The sequence below is a fragment of the Palaemon carinicauda genome, chromosome 16 (assembly GCF_036898095.1).
Source record: "Palaemon carinicauda isolate YSFRI2023 chromosome 16, ASM3689809v2, whole genome shotgun sequence".
NCBI classification, from domain to species: Eukaryota; Metazoa; Arthropoda; class Malacostraca; order Decapoda; family Palaemonidae; genus Palaemon; species Palaemon carinicauda.
In genome coordinates, this window is record NC_090740.1 from 3622037 (window position 1) to 3642861 (window position 20825).

A 20825-nucleotide genomic window follows, 5' to 3' on the forward strand; every position below is an offset into this window, starting at 1 on the left:
GAATATATAAGGAAAGATTTAAGATAAAGTTAACATATACTATGAAAAATGTGTCAATTAAGAATAGATCTGGAAACAGAAATATTGTGAAATATCGTATTCTGTATTCTCTATTCATTTCATGTCAAACATTTAAAAACATTTTTGTGAGAACCAATTAACGGCATTAGGTAGATATATTTAGGTCTAGAGGTTCGTTAATTATTATTATTATTATTATTATTACTATTATTATTATTATTATTATTATTATTATTATTATTATTATTATTATTAGCCAAGCTACAACCCTAGTTGGAAAAGCCAGATGCTATAAGCCTAGACTTTCCAAACCAGTAATCCATACTAATAAATTTACACAAAGAAATATATTTGAGAAGCCTTTTTAATTGTCAGTACTGAAAAGTCATAATTTAAATTTAATCCATGATTTATTTCACGGTAAATTCTTTCTTATTCTCTAATCTTAAATAGGGATCCCTTCTTTTGTAAGACTACGTTGAGATACTACCGCTAGAGAGTTATAGGGTCCTTTGACTGGCCAGACAGTCCTACATTGGATCCTTCTCCCTGGTTACGGTTCACTTTCCCTTTGCCTATACATACACCGAATAGTCTGGCATATTTTCTACAGATTCTCCTCTGTCCTCATATACCTGACAACACTGAGATTACCAAAGAATTCTTCTTCACCAAAAAGGGTTAACTACTGCACTGTAATTATTCAGGAGCCACTATCCTCTTGGTAGGGGTAGAAGAGACTCTTTAGCTTTGGTAAGCAGCTCTTCTATGAGAAGGACACTCCAAAATCAAACCATTGTTCTCTAGTCTTGGGTAGTGCCATAACCTCTGTACCATGGTTTTCCACTATCTTGGGTTAGAGTTCTCTTGCTTGAGGGTACACTCGGGCACACTATTCAGTCTGATTTCTCTTCCTCGTGTTTTGTTAAAGTTTTTATAGTTTATATAGGATATTTATTTTAATATTATTCTTAAAATATTTATTTTTTCCTTGTTTCCTTCCTTCACTGGGCTATTTTCCCTGTTGGAGCCTCTGGGCTTATAGCATTCTGCTTTTCCAAATAGGGTTGTAGCTTAGCAATTAATGATAATAATAATAACTCTAGTCAATTTCTTTTACACTTTCCCTTTCGTGGTTATAATACGTAGGCCTATATCATGTTTATCACATATCACCTGTCATGATCTTCACACACTTATAGCCCATGTATGTATGTATGTGTATATGTGTGTATGTGTGTATGTATATTCATCCGGCCGTCATGATGACGCAGCACTTTTTTCTATCTATTTTTGGGTATTACTGAAATTTACTGTAAAGATTACTTATCATGTCTGACGTCTCAAGGCAAAGCTTAAGCGAGCCAAAGAACCAACGAGATTTGCTTGTCATTCGCTGGGGGGGGGGGGGAATCATATGGCGTAATACATTTATGTTTTAATGGTCAAATCCACATTAACAGAACATTCGATAAGTAAATCTTCGACTTCTTCTCGATAGACTATATTATCAGGCATTCTAATGTCGAGAAATAGATTGTAAAGTCTTGGTTCATATAACTTGAAACAATCTGACACGATTTATTAGTTATATAATGTGAATGGCGAGCGATTGTGACGCAGTTCCGGTAGGCCCTGCTGCTTCCTCCGGTGCCTTAGATGACCGCGGAGGTAGCAGCAGTAGGGAATTCAGCATTATGAAGCTTCATCTGTGGTGGATAATGTGGGAGGTTGGGCTGTGGCACCCTAGCAGTACCAGCTGAACTCGGTTGAGTCCCTGGTTAGGCTGAAGGAACGTAGAGAGTAGAGGTCCCCTTTTTGTTTCAGTTTCATTGTTGATGTCGGCTACCCCCCAAAATTGGGGGAAGTGCCTTTGGTATATGTATGTATGTATGTATGTATGTATGTATGTATGTATAATGTGCAGCAAATTTCTACAATATTTTCGATATCCATTTCTAATAGATTGGTGAATAATATATTGCACACATCCTTAAAACTCTCCTAGCTTTGACAGTCAGCCAGTGAAACTATATCAATAGGCTACAGGAGTAGGCTGATTCCTTTTTTAGGGGTGTAACATCCCTTATTAGAATTGCTTTTCTGTTTATTATATATTTCCCAAGTTGTTCTTTGCGTAAAATGTAATAGACAGAGTTTTAATAGTAAATTATAATAATGACTCAGCCTATCAGCCTATGTGACATTCATCCAGACATTTCTTTATAAAAGCAATTTCTGAGATTATGTCCTAGGTTTTTACCACTACATTATTATTATTATTATTATTATTATTATTATTATTATTATTATTATTATTATTATTATTATTATTATTATTATTATTATCATCCAAGCTTGAGGGTACACTCGGGCACACTATTCTTTCTTATTTCTTTTCCTCTTGCTTGTTTAAGTTTTTATTTTAGTTTATATTTGAATTTATTCTATTGTTACTGTTTCATTCAATTATTAATTACTTCTCTTCTAGTTTATCCATTTCCTTACATCCTTTCCTCGCTGGGCTATTTTCCCTGTTGGAGCCCTTGGGCTTATAGCATCTTGCTTTTTCAACTAGGGTTGTGCTTAGAAAGTACTGTAATAATAATAATAATAATAATAATAATAATAATAATAATAATAATAATAATAATAACAAAGCAGGATGGTATAAGCTAAAGGGCTCCAACATGGAAAATAGCCTAGTGAGGAAAGGAAACTTAAAAACAGTTAGAACAGTGTCAAAATTTACTCTCAAGCGAGAGCATGAGTTACAAAATACAGTCCATTAATACATCCGTATCCTGTTTTTTCTAGCTTACGATAACGTTCTCCTAACAGCTGTTTTCATCACCGGTCAACTTTCACTTTTTAATAAAGTGTTTTTTTTTTGTTTTTTTTTTTTATGGTTACAGGTGTCTGAACTGAGTCTGTGCGTGTCCTGTTGGTATTATAATGGGGATATCTTCAATTGGATTTGAAACTTCAGACCCCAAACTCACAAAATAGTTTTATTATACCCACTACTACTATAGATTTAAATGCTATAACATTATACCAGCTTGCTAGTGATAATTTTAACATTGTAATGAACCAGATTTGCTTATACACACGATGGTAATGTACCTGAGTGTCCTAAACTAATGTAATATTTATATACACATTTCTAGATACGAATTATTGCAATTAACTCATGGCATTCTTTTGGGGTGAAGAAAGGACATCATATCAATAATCATGATATAAAAGTAAGTATTTTACGCATAGAAAGAATATAAAATGAATTAAAATAAGGAAGAACAATAGAGAAAATAAAATACATTATGTATTAAGGTATTGATAAACCAAGATGTACTATTAACAATGAAACGTCCGAATAAAAATGGGAAAATCGAAAAAAGCATAAATTTGAAGTTTGAAGATTAATAGGTAATATATGAGAAGGGGAATTATGTGTATAGTTGAATTAAATAATAATAAAATCACAAAAAAGTATTTAAAATCAGAATATAATTTAAAATCAGAATAAGAAAGAAAAAGATAATTTTTCCTTATCTTTTATTATGAAAATTCAATTATATTATATTAACATACATTTTTTCTTTTATAAAGAAGTATTCCTTTGCAAATTATATTTTACATTTTTGAATAAATATTATAATATCTATTATACAGAATAAGAAAGAAAAAGATAATTTTTTCTTATCTTTGATTATGAAAATACAATTAAATTTGATTAACATACATTTTTTTCTTTTATAAAGAAATATTCCTTTAAAAATTATATTTTACATTTTTGAATAAACATTATAATATGAATCAGAATATAATTTAAAATCAGAATAAGAAAGAAAAAGATAATTTTCTCTTATCTTTTATTATGAAAATTCAATTACATTTTATTGACACATTTTTGTCTTTGATAAAGAAATATTCCTTTACAAATTATGTTTTATATTTTTGAATAAACATTATAATATCTATTATAATATGAAAAAAAATCAGAATAAGAAAGAAAAAGATAATTTTTCCTTATCTTTTATTATAAAAGTACACAATTACATTTTATTAACATACAATTTTTTCTTTTATAAAGAAATATTCCTTTACAAAATATATTTTATATTTTTGTATAAACATTATAATATCTATTATAATATGAAAAAAATCAGAATAAGAAAGAAAAATATATTTTTTCCTTATCTTTTATATTGGAAGTACAATTACATTTTTTTAACATACATTTTTTTCTTTTATAAAGAAATATTCCTTTGCAAATTATATTTTAAATTTTTAAATAAACATTATAATATAAAAAGAAATTACAATTTTATTTTATTATTTTTCTAAATATGTTTTTAAGTTAGAAACACACTGATTATGAAACTTCAATTACATTTTATCAACATTTTTTTCTTTTATAAAGAAATATTCCTTTACAAATTATATTTTATATTTTTGAATAAACATTATAATATGAAAAAAATTACAATTTTTTTTTATCAACACATTTTTTCTTTTATAATGAAATATTCCTTTAGAAATTATATTTTACATTTTTTAATAAACATTATAATATATATTGTAATATGAAAAAAAATACAATTTTATTTTATTATATTTCTAGATATGTTTTTAAGTTAGAAACACACTGATTATGAAACTTCAATTACATCTTATCAACACATTTTTTTTCTTTTATAAAGAAATATTCCTTTACAAATTATATTTTACATTTTTGAATAAACATTATAATATATATTATATGAAAAAAATACAATTTTATTTTATTATTTTTCTAAATATGTTTTTAAGTTAGAAACAAACTGATCGAAATCATCTACAGCGAACGATGCCACATTTTTTTCTTTTATAAAGAAATATTCCTTTACGAATTATATTTTATATTTTTGAATAAACATTATAATATAAAAAAATACAATTTTATTTTATTATTTTTCTAAATATGTTTTTAAGTTAGAAACCTACTGATCGAAATCATCTACAGCGAACGATCCCACTGGCACGATGGCAGCAGAGCGGTGACGGCCAGCGATCAGTTATACCTGTACGTTTACTCAGGTTACCGGTATTCCTCCGGTAATTATACCTCGTGACATAACGCAAGTGTTTTCTGGTTACACCTGTAACTCATGGAGGGAGTCAGATACAGAAAGGTAATTGTTATTTAGGTCATTGAAGGTTGGTGGACTTAAGTCCCCGTGTCATCATAGGCCTTCGTGCCTAATGTAAACAAATCATGTTGGGGTCTGCCATTCTTAATTTTCCTTCACGGGTTTTTGTTTACTGATTATTTTGTTGTTTGCAAGCTCTATAATTTGTAAAATATTTCTTGTTGAGGCTTTTTAATCTATGAACCGGTCAAATTATTGACGTACGTTATAAGGACTGGTGTATTAATGAGAGAGCTGGCCTATATATTTAGTTGGCTAAATTATAGAATAGTGCAGTAAAAGTTTTGTAGAAAATAAGACTACTTTTCAATGTATTTTATGATGTTTTGAATGTTTTTAAAAACAATTCCAGGCGGAAATCAATAATTTTTGAGTTAGGGGGCTCGAATAACGTAACTGAGAAGCGATGGCTTTCCGCTAGGTATCGTCATTAATTATGTTTGGAACATCATAGAATATAGAGTACTTGTGTAAATGGGTTGATATTTAAATCATCTATTTTAAACTTTTCCTGCTAGATATTTTCATGAAAAACCTGTCATTGTAACAAAAAAAAAAAGATACCCTAATTAAACCGATTAAAAGTAAGAGACACGGTCAAAACACTGGAGCTTTTGATTCACAGGATTTCTGGAAGCATAGATAATGGGGGTTTCCATCCTATTATCTATGGAGTTCATGGCTACGTTTGTATCACAAATAGTTCCTTACTTAATTAAGCTAATTATTTTTTAGGTTTTGCTCTGCCATATGCACGCTTCTCTCACGATTAAACACCATCTCGTTGCTCTCAAGTTTTGGCAAGTGGAACATGTTTCACTACACCCGTTATCCCTGTCGGCTAGTATTTCGGTGTATTGTACAAACTTGAAGGGGCTCTCTTGCTTGAGGGTATGCTTGGGCAAACTATTCTATCTAATTTCTCTTCCTCTTGTTTTGTTAAAGTTGTTATTATTTATATAGGAAATATTTATTTTATTGTTCTTAAAATATTTAATTTTCCCTTGTTTTCTTTCCTCTTTGGGCTATTCTCCCTGTTGGGGCCCCTTGGCTTATAGCATCCTGCTTTTCTAGCTGGGGGTGTAGCCTAGCAAGTAATAATGATAATACTGAATACACACTTAACAAAGGGCCAGTTCTAGCTTCACGCTCCCTCATCTGTTCGAACATGGACTTGGCGTCCACATCCAATGATCAGATTAAATATATCTAACATGTCTACCCTAATCAAGTATATTAGTGAACTTTATGGATTTTATTAGTATTTCAGGTAGGCTAAACAGTTGCCCGTTCACTGTTACTGGTACTCTACCATCGAGAAACCTCGCGGTTTGGAACCTAACCCAACCCTACTCATTTTGGGGGTTGTCCCCTTTGGTTTTATGGTGGACATTGTCTCCTTACTCTCATACATTGGGTGAAATTAGAGAACAGTGCAAGAAAAGTTTTGTAGAAAGTAAGACTGCTTTACACAGTATTTTGTGATGTTTTGACCTTTTTTGATAATCATTTCAATGTTTGAGTTAAGGTGGGTCGACTATCATAACTGTAAAGGTATGGGTTGCACTAAATATTGTCATCAATTACGTTCGAAACCCCTTAAAATATGCCATGTACCAGTTGAGTTGTATGGTATTTAAATTAACTATTGTTTATGCCAGTCGTCATCATCATAAAAATTTAGTCATCGTAATAATAAAGCAGTTAGCGTAATCACAACCGAATAAAAGTAATGAAACATGGTCAAAACACAGGAGCATTTGTTTGCCAGGACTTCCAGATGCATAGAAAACGTGATTTTCCATTCCATTTTCTATGGAGTCATTCATAGCATTGTTCATTGTATTACAAGTGCCTGTACCTCCTTACTCGTTTAATCTAACTATTTATTAGTTTTGCTCGTGATTAAACATAAACTCATCGCTTCTATGTTTTGGCAGGTGGAACAAGCTTCCCTAAGTGCATTAGGCCTATGGGCTAATATTTCGGTGTCAATTATCAATTATACAAACTTATCAAAGGTGTGAATGCATACTTAACAAAGGAGTGATTTTTTGCTTCACGCTCCAGCCCCTGTTCGAACATGGACTTGGCTTTTCTTTCCCATTATCAGACTAAATATATCCATCACACATTTCTGGCCTAACTTCATTATTAACATGATGAATAAAATAAGAGCTATAATTATATTGTAGACAGTATTCCAATATTGAAATTAGATAACAGATTTAGACTATAAAGCATTGGGGCCTTTTTGTTCGAACAAGTAACTTACGACGGAAGCACCACCTGTCAGCGTTTTTCTGAACTAGCGGGTGGAAGGAGGCTCCTGTGGCGTGTGCAAAGATGACAAAAGGAGGAAAACGGGAATTTTTTATTAATATCTGTAACTTCTTAAATAGAGTTTTCAGCAAGTAGTATATGGGATTCAAACTAAAGTATTTGCGAAGATCTATTCAATCATGGGAGTTACAATGTCCTAATTACTATTGGACTGTTCTATAATGAAACCAAACATTGTATAGTCCATTTCTTTTAGCGATGCATATTTGCACCGACTCGCGGCGGTGCCCTTTTAGCTCGGAAAAGTTTCCTGATCGCTGATTGGTTAGAATTATCTTGTCCAACCAATCAGCGATCCGGAAACTTTTCCGAGCTAAAAGGGCACCGCTGCGAGTCGGTGCAAATATGCATCGCTAAAAGAAATGGCCTATAGTACTGTACCACCATGACAAACTTCGAGACATCCAGGCCAAGAGCGAGGCACAGCGAGCAGACACGAATGATGCCAAGAAGCAGGCTGTCACCTGCAGGTACTGTGGGGAGAAGATCCATAGAGGAAATCCACCCTGGCACATTTGAAGGACTGAGTGCTTGGCTTATGGCAAGAAGTGGTGTGCTTTCGGCTGCGACATTCACATCGACTGTGCTTTAGGGTTCAGATCGGACCTACGTGTCAAGCCGTGACACTGCTGGCTATGGCATACACTGGTTGCTAGAGCTGCGTGGTCGGCGTCAATGTTATCGAGTGTATGGTCATGAACAACGCAGACCTTCTGTCGGTCTCGATGTTGATGAAAGCAGGAAACAAACAGGATACTGTATTAGGGTCTTGGGGATGGCCGGCAGTCTCTAGTTCTTGGAAGTTGCAATCATCGCCTTAAATGGTTTCAGTTTAAAGCCTTTTGGTCAGTAAATTGATACTCTGAATTATTTAACGTTTTACTTGGGTCTTGTGTTGTGGTTTGATAGACATTGTAAGGCAACTTAGGGTTTTAATGTGGCTGCCAAGTTGATTTAGCTTTAATAAAAATAATTGCTGAAACTTTGTAATAATTGTTACTTTTTTCTTGCGTGTTAAATGCTGATAATGCTGAAAATTAGTTATCAGTTTTCAGTATTATTAATAGCAATTACATTGTGTTTATCTCTCTCTCTCTCTCTCTCTCTCTCTCTCTCTCTCTCTCTCTCTCTCTCTCTCTCTCAATTGTATTCAGCCAGTCATTCAAATTGAATTGATGTAAGAATTATGTATTGTTACATTATAATTACAGTATATCTTTGGGAGGTGTTTGTTTGAGCTGCAAGTGTTGAAGACACATGTTACACCTGCTCATGTCAGCAAGTGTTCTGTTTGGAGTTTCTTCACTCAGTGCTGTAGTTTTGCGAATTTGCTTCAGTAGTGAATCCTAATATTGAAATCTTGCCTTTTAAATCTAAAATTGTTGTTGAAGATAGTTTTGCTGTGGTGTAAAGTGACCTATTTAATTACTGTATATTAGTGTTTTTATTTGGAAAACTATTTTTCATTGTTATTTCAGTATTAATTTGTGTCGTAATTTGATTGTTGTTCAATCTTGTTGCTTATAAGTTTTTCATTCCTTTGAAAAATATAAAAGTTCAGTTAAAATTTTGTTTGCCGTTGACCTCTCGCTGACAAAAAAGAACCGAGGCTTGTGGATTTGATAACTTAATTTTGTTCAACCGAACTGAAATTATGAATGAAAGCGACTGTAATGGCTTACGGATGCGTGGTGTTCAAAAGCCATCCTTGGTGAATAGCATACAAAAGCCCCCTCTCACCGATAACACTGGCGAAGCTTTCTTTGTTGATATAGAAATGGTATGGTTTTGATTTCATTTAACATTTTAGTTTTTTATTTCTCATATTGAATCATTATAGTCACTTCATTGATATATCTTTTATTTAATATTGCAGAGTAATTTAACTGTACTACAGTATTTGATTCACATACTAAACCACTCATAGTGTAGGGCCTATAGGGATTCCTGTTTAAAGGTTACTCATGAATGGCAGATGCAAGGGACAGTGACACTACCCAAGGAGGACAATGCCCTAGAGCCTGACTATATATACATATGATCAGCACTCAAGCCCCCTCTCCCCCCTAGTGAGAACCAGGGAGGGACAGGCATAGTTGATTGATGACTTAGCAGGTAAACCTATATTCTCTCCCAAACCTCCCAACCTTAGCTCACAAGGATGGTGAGGTTGTATACACTGCAAGAAACTATCAAGCTAGAGCGGGTGTCGAACCTCACTCTGGTAGGTCTTCAGGCAAAGTAAAAGGTGTTGGGTGAGTTTGTTGAAGAGTGAAGAAGTTTAGGGGACCAAGAAAAAAGTTACAAGAATTAATAGTGATTTTTTCCCACCTAAAAGACAAACCCTTGTACTTTTTTTTTTTTTTTTTAGGAGTATCTAAAAACAATCTGAAATACTGTTTAACAAAGTACAGTCATTCCCTGTCATTCACTACTGTTAGGTAACAGAGATACCTGCACATTCCATGTCAGTAAATTATTGATTTTTCCACTAAGTAAATGCTCACTGCCGTTATCAAGTCTCTTGTTTTCACACAATTGACTCCTCCCCCTAACCAAGCCCGCTGTATTCTCACAATAACTCAGCTCTCATACCAGACTTCAAAATACCGGCATATTGGTAATGAATGATTTGTCAAAACTGAAAGATTTACTGTACTCTGGCAAACCTTCCCTTGCCAACTCAACTGTCATTCTGAGGTTCCCATGTACTTTAGGGCAGTAAGTTGACCATGCTCAATAAAAAATCTTTTAACAATATTTAATATGTGTACAGTATGTTTCGGTACTCTACTGTAGTGACTATTAATGTAATCTGTACTTGATTAAATGAGGTCACGGTATTACGGAAACACTATGGAGAGTATCTTCAAGGTACCTACAACTAAAAAAAAACATTATAGGAATACATTTACGATTATACCTCGAAGAGAATGGCAACTGTACAGCAGTCTAAATGGACTTGTCATCATTGCTGTACAAAAAGTATAGAATTAAATCTTTCCTGGAAAAAATGTTAATTTTTGCAAAGTTAAGTTGTTTGTAAACATATCTCAAGAGAGGTGTAAAAATACTGTAAAATATGTATCTTCATTGTTGCAACAACCCACTTGGGGTCAGAGAAGAGGACCAAGGTTTAGGGAAATCTAGGATGGGAGGTTTCCTTCACGGATTAAAGATAATGGTGAAACTATTCTCGGGTGCTTCGTCTCCTCCTTGATATTTTGTAGAAAGTCCCCAACCTAAAGACATTCGGAGATACTAACTCAAATCAACTGAAATCATGTCTCACTTATTGTATCAAAAGTTTGTATGCTATAATAAGATAAAAAAAGAGAGTAATAAAACAATATGTAACTGTTCCAACACGGAGTACTTACCTCAAACTACTTTCTTAGGAGTACCTGGGATCTCCTCCCATCCGACCAGAGTTTTGTGTAGTTTACCTTTCTTCCGTTTTCTGTGAGGGCTAACCTCAGGCGGATTGATACGTGCCCTGAGGCTAAGCCCGGGTCAGGGAGCGTGCTAGCTTGGGTCTCGACCCTCAGTAAGTTCTCTGGTCGCGTCGCGATATCTCGACGCTCTCCTTAATCTCAGTGCGACCCTTTGTGCATTTATTCATATGAAACAGTACAAATTGTAGCTGTAAATTGTAGGCATGGGAGTCAGGTTAGGCCTACCCTAGATCAAAATTCGCCGTACAAACAGCCTTTGCAACATATCATGTTATACTTCATCTGGTGTAATACCTCCCACAACTTCTTGTTTGTGATGCCCTGTTCCTTTCTTGGCTTTTGTAATATTTTTTTCTTCCTCAAATGAGTGAACTAATTTAACAAGGCCCTCCTCAGTCAGTTCAACATCATGCCCTTCAAGCAATTCCAAGTCGTCGTTCTTGCCCACTTTCTGGAAGATTTTGGCTATCATTTTCTGTGTACTCTGTGCCAATTCCACTATATTTACTATCTTGCTAAAGGCATTGTCCGGACCCTATCCATTAAAATTTGAGATGCTGTCTGACCACAGGCATTTACTGTCTGTGGTTTCATGTCCTTGAAGGACTCCTATACCTCAGAGGCAGTCAGCAATGGAGAAACACTCCAATCTCTTCCAGGTCATGATCGTCATCCATGGCCTGATTGGAGTCGGGTCATAACCTTTCTTTGTATAGGGCCTTAAAAGTTTTTGACAAATCCTTGTTTAAAACGTATCCATGAGTGACATAGGCAAGGAACAAGGTAATTGCCTAGAGACTGATCATATTTACAGTAATCCTGGCAGTTTGGTAAAATGGTCTCGTACATTCCTGTATCCTGTATCACACACTAACAGTTACTGTACACCTTGGAGCTTTTTGATGGCATGAATCTTAGGTGTGTCTTGGCAGTGAGATATTTTCATTTATACACAGGCTTATGTGATGCTTGTAAACAGAAAGAAATTCTTAGGTGATGTTTAGGAAGAGTTTATTTTTCCATATGTCTGTTGCTTCAAGGAAATGAAAATGGTGACTCTCCTTGGCACCACCAGCGGTGTCAATGGTGCAAAGGTCTTGTTTCGAGAGGTATATAATGATCATGTTAATGTAAAGATATACTTTATATGACCATATACTGTATGGTACCAATGTTGAACTAAGTCATGGTCGTACTAACTCAAAATTACACTATGGTCATAAAATATACATCGTGGTCATATCAATATAAGAAGGTTACAGCTATTGGATTATACTGTAAAGGATGGTTTAATTTTGAAATATACTATCATCTGAGGTAATTGATAATACCATAACGAGACAGCTCAAGAATAGGTTAGGTAAAATTAAAGGTCCTTGACTTAAAAACTTAACCCTTTTACCCCCAAAAGGACGTACTGGTACGTTTCACAAAACCCATCCCTTTACCCCCATGGACATACCGGTACGTCCTTGTGAAAAAATGCTATAAATTTTTTTTTTTTCATATTTTTGATAATTTTTTGAAAAAAATTCAGGCATTTTCCAAGAGAATGAAACCAACCTGACCTCTCTATGACAAAAATTAAGGCTGTTAGAGCTATTTAAAAAAAATATACTGCAAAATGTGCTGGGTAAAAAATAACCCCCTGGGGGTTAAGGGTTGGAAATTTCCAAAGAGCCTGGGGCTAAAAGGGCTAATTGGTTCCAAGAAGCTGTTAGTAAGTTAAATTTTGGCCTAGAGTATGCCTTACCTGAACCCCATGCCAATAATTTCCAGCTACAAAAGTCAACAAATAATCAGATTTTATATGAAATAGATATCTGGTTATTACAAATGTCATTTTTCTTACTGTATTGAATGATATTATATTGTTTGATTACAGTATTTCTTGATTTTGTCTTTGTTATTTTCAGTCGGATGTGTGTTTGTATCTCCGAATATTTGTAAGTCGAGGAATTTCTATATGTACATACTCTAACTCTTATGTAATTGCTCCGGAGTATTGGAATGAGTAGACCATGCACATACTCGGAATGCTTTGTAAAGGAGTTGGAATAACTTTTTTCACTATAGTCCATTTCTTTTAGCGATGCATATTTGCACCGACTCGCAGCAGTGCCATTTTAGCTCGGAAAAGTTTCCGGATCGCTGATTGGTTGGACAAGATAATTCTAACCAATCAGCGATCAGGAAACTTTTCCGAGCTAAAAGGGCACCGCCGCGAGTCGGTGCAAATATGCATCGCTAAAAGAAATGGAGTATAGTATTTATTCTATCTGTTCAGGTTCTTGTATGTAGAGGGTGTAGAGGAACCTTGGAAAGTAGGTTTTCAATGTTTTGGTGATGGCAATATATCAGATGTTGCAGAATATTTAGGAATCACTTTGCATACTGAAATTTATCCTTTTTTATGTGGGGAAAATTAATAAGCCTTTCTAGAGAAAAGGAGAAAAAGCCTGCCCTAAGAAGTCTATCCTTTAATAAATTGTATGAGTGCACTAAAGTATGTTACATTAAATGATTACAATACTGCGATCTTTATCACATAGAAAAGGGAATGATCGAAGAAGCATTCTAAGTTGAGCACGGCTAATCTACATATCATCTTTGAAGTTATATGTATGATAGTAATACTGTAATACATTGTTGTTAATGTTGTTACTGTTCTTAAAATATTTTACGGTAATTTTTCGTTACTTTTCTTGTAGTTTATATATTTTGTTAGTTCCTTCCCTCACCAGGCTATTTTTCCATGTTAGAGCCCTTGGGCTTATCGCATCCAGCTTCTCCAACTAGGGTTATAGCTTAGCTATTTTTATTATGATTATTATTATTATTATTATTATTATTTTTGTTGTTACTATTTGCTAAGCTACAACCCTAGTTGGAAAAGCAAGACGCTATAATTATGCCCAAGGGCCCCAACAGGGAAAATAGCCAAGTGAGGAAAGGAAAAAAGGAAAAACTACAAAAGAATTTTAAGAACAATATTATTAAGATAAATCCTTCATGAATAAACTATAAGAAACTTGAAAATAACAGGAGAATAAAAACTTCAAAGTAATAAGAGGAGAAACAAGATATAATAGTATGCCTTTGTGTACCCTTAAGCAAGAGATCTCTAACCAAAGACATTGGAAGACCATGTTACAGAGGCTATGTCACTACCCAAGACTAGAGAACAATGGTTTGATTTTGGAGTGCTCCTCTCCTAGTAATGATAATAATAGGAGAAAATGATAATTAATTTTGGTACTACTACATTAATAATAATCAAAACCATAACAATAGTAGAACAAAGGTGATCAAATATCCTGAATAAGTAAAAGCATAGAGATGGAACTCGAGATCTAGGTTAGTGATTAAAAATCTGAGATATATATACCCTTACCATCCCACAATTGAAGGCATGCCAAGGATGTGCTAAGGTAATCCATTGACTGCACATTCTCATAGGGTTATTTTTAAACCACAAACAATGGTCATTTCTTTGTGGCACAAGCATATTAATTTTACTGTAATATATTTAAATTTTTTTATGTATCTTTGCCCTTTTGCTCTGCCATTATTAGTAATTGTATACATTATTTAGCAGAAAAGATGTTTGCCTACTGACGTTATCTGTAATATAAAAACCCCTAAATTTTAGGATAATAGTGTTACTGATGTATACAGTATTATAAATCAGTTATACTTGATAAGATTTTTTACATTATTTTTTTAATATTATAGATTTTCTGAATAAATTTATTGCATCGCATGTATGAGTTTTTTTTTATTTAAGATGTGCAAGAAATTAGTGATTTTTCTTTTCTCGAGTGATCGTTTCATTCAAGGTCGAGAATATTTAAAACGTATTAATTTTCTCTGGTGTAAATCTTAAGATATGATTTTCCCCTTTCACCTGTTTGGCATCAGTCCCAACATTGATTTTATGGGGTTGAAGTGACATTGTTTTCCATGTGACTGAACTTGGCATTCAATTCTCATTCCTTGTACAGTATGTTGACATTTTGTAAATGTTATCATTAATATTACAATATAAGCTGGCTGTTTTACCTATAAATAGTTACTAACAAGAACTTTTGAACTACAGGCGAATGCTTTATTACTACAGTTGCAGAAGAAAAAACTTTTAGCCCTTATTTTTTGTCCATATTGCCGGCTTAATATTGTATAGTACACATCACCTTTGGTTGATTGGATGTTGAGAATTGATTGAATCGTCTCGCTTCTGGATAGGTGATAAAAGGGCAAAACCATAGTTAAGGGAAGCAGTGATATCTGCTGTCAGTCCATGCATCTAAATTTGCGTTCTCCTTTTTTCCCCTTTACACATTATTTTTTCAATATTAAACTTACCCGATAATCATGTAGCTGTCAACTCCGTTGCCCGACAGAATTCTACGGGAGGGATACGCCAGCTATCACTATACTAGAAGGGGGTGTACTCACAAGCGCCACCTGTGGCCAGGTACTACAGTACTTGTTGTTGACGCCACCTCACTTTTTCCTCTGTCGTGCTTCCGGCAAGACGTTCTTGGATACGCTTATGATTTTGGAGTATTGTTCACGGTTTGGTGAAGTATTTCTCTAAATTTGCAGCTATTCGCTATACTGGAAACTTCTATATTAGCTTAGTTAGCTTTTGGAATTAATTTGATTTATTATGGTGACGAAGAGAGTATTAACTCTCTTTCACCTTTAAATGGCCGACCCTTCCCTTAGACGGAAGTGTTGGTGTCTAAGAGAGTATAGACTCTCTTTCTTAATTTTGCTTACAAAAGTTATAGATTTATTTTATATCTCTCCGCCTCTTATAGGCCTCTTCGATTAACTTCCTTTTATTATAAACTTATTAAAATTAATTTTTATATTTGTTTATATTCGACCTTCCTAATAGTAGGCGGTCTTTTCTTGGTACCGAAGTTAATTAACTTTGAGCCCGTCATTTCGGTTTTACCTGTTAACATATTATGCTATTTTAATGTCTTTGAAAGATTTTCTTTGATAGTCTCGTACTGTTTTCAAAGTTGAACTAACGTCTCTGCAGTTGTTGACGTTCAGAACGTTCAACTTGCGCTCTATCGTTACGATAGAGAAAGAATTTTCACAGTTTCACGTTGCAGTAAGAGTAACCGTGTCTAGCGTTTTGTTCATTCTTTCTTAACTTAATGGTTTTAATCCTAATAAAGGAACTTTTCATTTTGGGAAATATTTCAGTTTTTTCCTTTAACAATAATATGTTTTAACGATATATATGATTGGGCTCTTCTCTCAGGTTCTAAGTCAAGAGAGAGAGAGAGAGAGAGATATAGAGACGGAGGGAGAAAGAGGAGGATAAACGTTTCATTCAAGTGAGTAACGTTGTTATCGTTTTTGCTCTTCTCCCTAGTCTCTTTAGGGGAAGAAGGTAAACGTTTCTAGAGTGATCTAGTGTTTAGTCTCTTTCCAGCCACTGAATTATTTATCTTTCATTAGATTTTTCTGTTACATTGTAATTCTGTTTTCGCAATTACTAACTTTTGAGAAAGGATAGAATTGCGTGTTTCAGGTACAAACCACTTAAAGTTTCGAGTTCAGTGAAATAAGTGCAAACAGAAAATCAAAGTGATAAGTGATTAGTGCGTGAGGGTACTTCTGTGCGCGCCAGTCGTCCTCCCGGTCCGGGACCTCTTGCAAGCTCCCAAGCCCAGGGGAGAAGCAATGTCGAAGGGCAAAAGGGTTCAGCAGGCCTTGATCGGCGCACAGAAGTATCCTCGGTGGTTGCGGGCGTGTCTTACCGAGATCGTCACTCCCACCCGCAGACGATTGAGCCCTTATTTTGCTCGTCTGCAGAAAAAATTTAGGGGAGAAAACGCTGGTCTCAGGTCTCAAGACCTCTTAAACGTAAAGTCCAGACCTATGCCAGACGTACGAAGTTAGAGTTCAACAACCCGGATGCAGTCATTGGGTTAGCTCTGACTCCCCGCAGTCATCAGTTGAATGCACTCCGCCTAAGAGGAGTAAGGTTCTGCCGCAACAGATCTCTGCTGTTAAGGCTTTACCTCAGCAGACCTTAGTGTCTGCCGACCCCAAGTTGACTCTACTGCAGTCCATGCAGTCACAACTTTCGGTCTTGATGCGTGAGTGTCGGGCTGAGAAGGTTGCGCCTCCGCCTGCGCTCGCTCCGCCTGCGCTCGCTCCGCCTGACCGCAGCCCCGCCTGCCAGGCGTACGATGTTGAGCCACGTTATGAGTTTACTGATCCCAGTGGTGTGCAGCTCCCTCCGCCTTCCTTAAGGCAACCTCAGCAATGGGAACAGGAGGCTTATACCTCTCTTCCTCCGCTTCCACTTGCTGTTCCACCAGTGAGGCAACACTCGCTTGAGGTACAACAACCTCTCCCATCCATGAGTCAGTCTCCTCAGCTCTCGCTGCAGCGAGCTCAACCCTCCTCAAGGCAAGCACCTCAACACCTTAGCCTTGCGCCTCAGGAGCCTCAACTTGCGAGACTTTTACTGCGTTCTGCGCAGCCACTTCCTTTTCGCTCTCAGCTCACACCGCAGGAACCTCAACTCGTTCCTCAGGAACTTGCTACTGCGCATCCGCCAACCACTCAGCAAGCGCAACCCTTGAGTTCAGCCACTCATGCCAGGAGTCAGCCTCCTCCACCCATGAGCCTACCTTCTGCTGATCAGCCTTTGCAGACTGAGCCTCAGGTGTTCCCTCAACAGAGTCTTGAAGAGGAAACCACAACTATTGTTGTTCCAGCTCGTTCTGACTCTGCTGTTCAGCTTACCTTACCTCCATTGTCAAACATTATGATAATGGAGGTTATTTGTATTACTTATAAAAATATATTTGTATTCCTTGCAATATATTTTTAACAATATCGCAAAATATGGCAAAAATATGAATCATGAGTTATGAATGTAAGGTTAATATTATGTTGATATTAAAACCCCATGCAAGCATGCATAAAGCACTCTAGCACTGGTCATGGAATTTCTGAGAAATGTTAAACGCCATGCACACGCTCTGCTTACCTTACAGCATGCTCTACATACAGCATGCTCTGCTTACAGCATGCTCTGCATACAACATGCTCTGCATACAGCATGCTCTGCATTCAGCATGCTCTGCATACAACATGCTCTACATACAGCATGCTTTGCATACAGCATGCTCTGCATACAACATGCTCTGCATACAGCATGCTCTGCATTCAGCATGCTCTGCATACAACATGCTCTGCATACAGCATGCTCTGCATTCAGCATGCTCAGCATACAACATGCTCTACATACAGCATGCTCTGCATACAGCATACTCTGCATACAACATGCTCTGCATACCTTACCGCATGCTTCCCAGTCACACATCTTTGGTTGTTGCCAACTCACTAGACTGTCAAGCAGTTTCATAACGTTGCCTTCTAGTCTGCTGCTTTTGCACCAGTGAAACCCTCACTGAGAGAACTTAGCTTTTCTAGGATATGGTCCCTGTAGATGAGAAAGTTCTTTTCTCCCTCCTTCTGATATTCCCTTGAGGACTCTGTCATTTGGAGGGAGCCTTTAGCTGCGTAGCCTCCTATGGACTTTTATTTAAGCATAACATGCTTCCAGGGAAGGTAATGGTTCCACTGCAGTCGCTAATCCCGTCTGTTACCACACCTGCTCCCATAGACCTTGAGCTGTGTTGCAAGACATGCAGTCCAAGCTTAGTCCTTGTTAGAGGATTTTTTGTTTACGGAGTCATTGTGTCACGGGGAAGACGTTCAACAACCAGCAGAAGTGACTTGTTGTAACGCAGTGCGGCAACCTCAGCAACCCGATAAGGAGTTGTCTGTACGACCCAGACAGTCTAGACAGATTCGGGTTGTCACTGTACTTCCTCGCTTGCCCATGGTTGACAGTTCACAGACTGTGCAGCAGTACCATGATCTTGTGTCCGGCTCCGTCAGACGACTGGCTTTTAAGAGCTCCCACAAGTCGTCGCTGTCTGGAGATTTTCAAATGGACTATGGATCTGACCAAGGAACTGGGCCTCCTGGTCAATTTTGAGGAGTCTCAGCTCGTCCCATCCCAGACCATTGTCTCCTTGGGTATGGATCTTCAGAGTCGAGCTTTTCGGGCTTCTCCGTCGGCCCCAAGGATCTTCCAAGCCCTAGAATGCATCCAGAGCATGCTGAGAAGGAACCGATGCTCAGTCAGGTAGTGGATGAGTCTAACAGGGACACTTTCATCGCTGGCCCTGTTCATCGGGTTAGGGAGACTCCACCTCCCCCCCCCTTCAGTATCATCTAGCTGCTCACTGGATAAAGGACATGACGCTAGAGACGGTCTCAGTTCCTGTTTCCGAAGAGAGGAGGTCTTCTCTCGCGTGGTGTAAGAACAGCTTTCTTCTCAAGGAAGTCTACCTTTGGCTGTTCAGAAACACGACCGCCGTCTCCTCTCGGACGCATCAGACACGGGCTGGGGTGCGACTTTGGACGGACAAGAATGCTCGGGAACATGGAATCAGGAGCAAAGGACACTTCACATCAATTGCAAGGAGTTGTTGGCGGTTCTTCTGGCCTTGATAAACTTCAAGTCCCTCCAGCTTAACAAAGTGGTGGAGTTGGACTCTGACAACACCACAGCCCTGGCTTACATCTTCAAGCAGGGAGGGACTCTTTCGTGGAAGTTGTTCTAGATCGCAAGGGACCTACTCATCTGGTCTAAAGATCGAAAGCTAACTGGTAACGAGGTTCATTCAGGGCGGTATGAAGGTCATGGCAGATCACCTCAGCCGGAAGGGTCAGGTCATCCCCACAGAGTGGACCCTTCTCAAGAATGTTTGCAGCAGACTTTGGGCCCTGTGGGGTCAGCCAACCATAGATCTGTTCGCTACCTCGATAACCTAGAGACTCCTGTTGTATTGTTCTCCGATTCCAGACCCAGCAGCAGTTCACGTGGATGCTTTTCTGCTGGATTGGTTCCATCTCGACCTGTATGCATTCCCGCCGTTCAAGATTGTCAACAGGGTACTTCAGAAGTTCTCCTCTCACAAAGGGACACGGCTGACGTTGGTTGGCTCCGCTCTGGCCCGCGAGAGAATGGTTCTTAGAGGTACTGCAATGGCTGGTCGACATTCCCAGGACTCTTCCTCTAGGAGTGAACCTCCTAAGTCTACCTCACGTAAAGAAGGTACACCCAATCCTCCACGCTCTTCGTCTGACTGCCTTCAGACTTTCGAAAGACTCTCAAGAGCTAGGGGCTTTTCGAAGGAGGCAGCCAGAGCGATTGCCAAAGCAAGGAGAACATCCACTCTCAGAATCTATCAGTCTCAAGGGGAAGTCTTCCGTAGCTGGTACAAGACCAATGCAGTTTCCTCAACTAGTACCACTGTAACCCAGATTGCTGACTTCCTGTTATATCTAAGGAAAGTAAGATCCCTTTCAGCTCCTACGATCAAGGGTTACAGAAGTATGTTGGCAGCGGTTTTCCGCCACAGAGGCTTGGATCTTTCCACCAACAAAGATCTACAGGACCTCCCTAGGTCTTTTGAGACCTCAAAGGAACGTCGGTTGTCCACTCCAGGCTGGAATCTAGACGTGGTCCTAAGGTTCCTTATGTCATCAAGATTTGAACCTCTCCAATCAGCCTCTTTTTAGGACCTCACATTAAAAACTCTTTTCCTCGTGTGCTTGACAACAGCTAAAAGAGTAAGTGAGATCCACGCCTTCAGCAGGATCATTGTTTTCACATCTGAAACGGCTACATGTTCCTTGCAGCTCGGTTTTTGCTAAACGAGCTTCCTTCACGTCCTTGGCCTAAGTCGTTCGA

At 37.1% G+C, this 20825-nt stretch overlaps 1 protein-coding gene across 3 annotated transcripts in view; it reads left to right on the forward strand.

The window, feature by feature from the left end:
- The first annotated feature begins 5027 nt into the window (after positions 1-5027).
- Positions 5028-20825, forward strand: part of LOC137655626 (ectonucleoside triphosphate diphosphohydrolase 5-like) — an 89210-nt gene continuing 73412 nt past the window's right edge. For 2 of the 3 annotated variants that reach the window (XM_068389539.1, XM_068389540.1), the window contains exon 1: positions 9199-9339. In XM_068389539.1, coding sequence (XP_068245640.1) covers positions 9214-9339 — 126 coding nt within the window. In that variant the 5' untranslated portion in view covers positions 9199-9213. Of the gene's footprint in view, positions 5199-9198; positions 9340-20825 lie in introns of those variants that run through there. The other variant, XM_068389542.1, reaches the window with a different exon arrangement.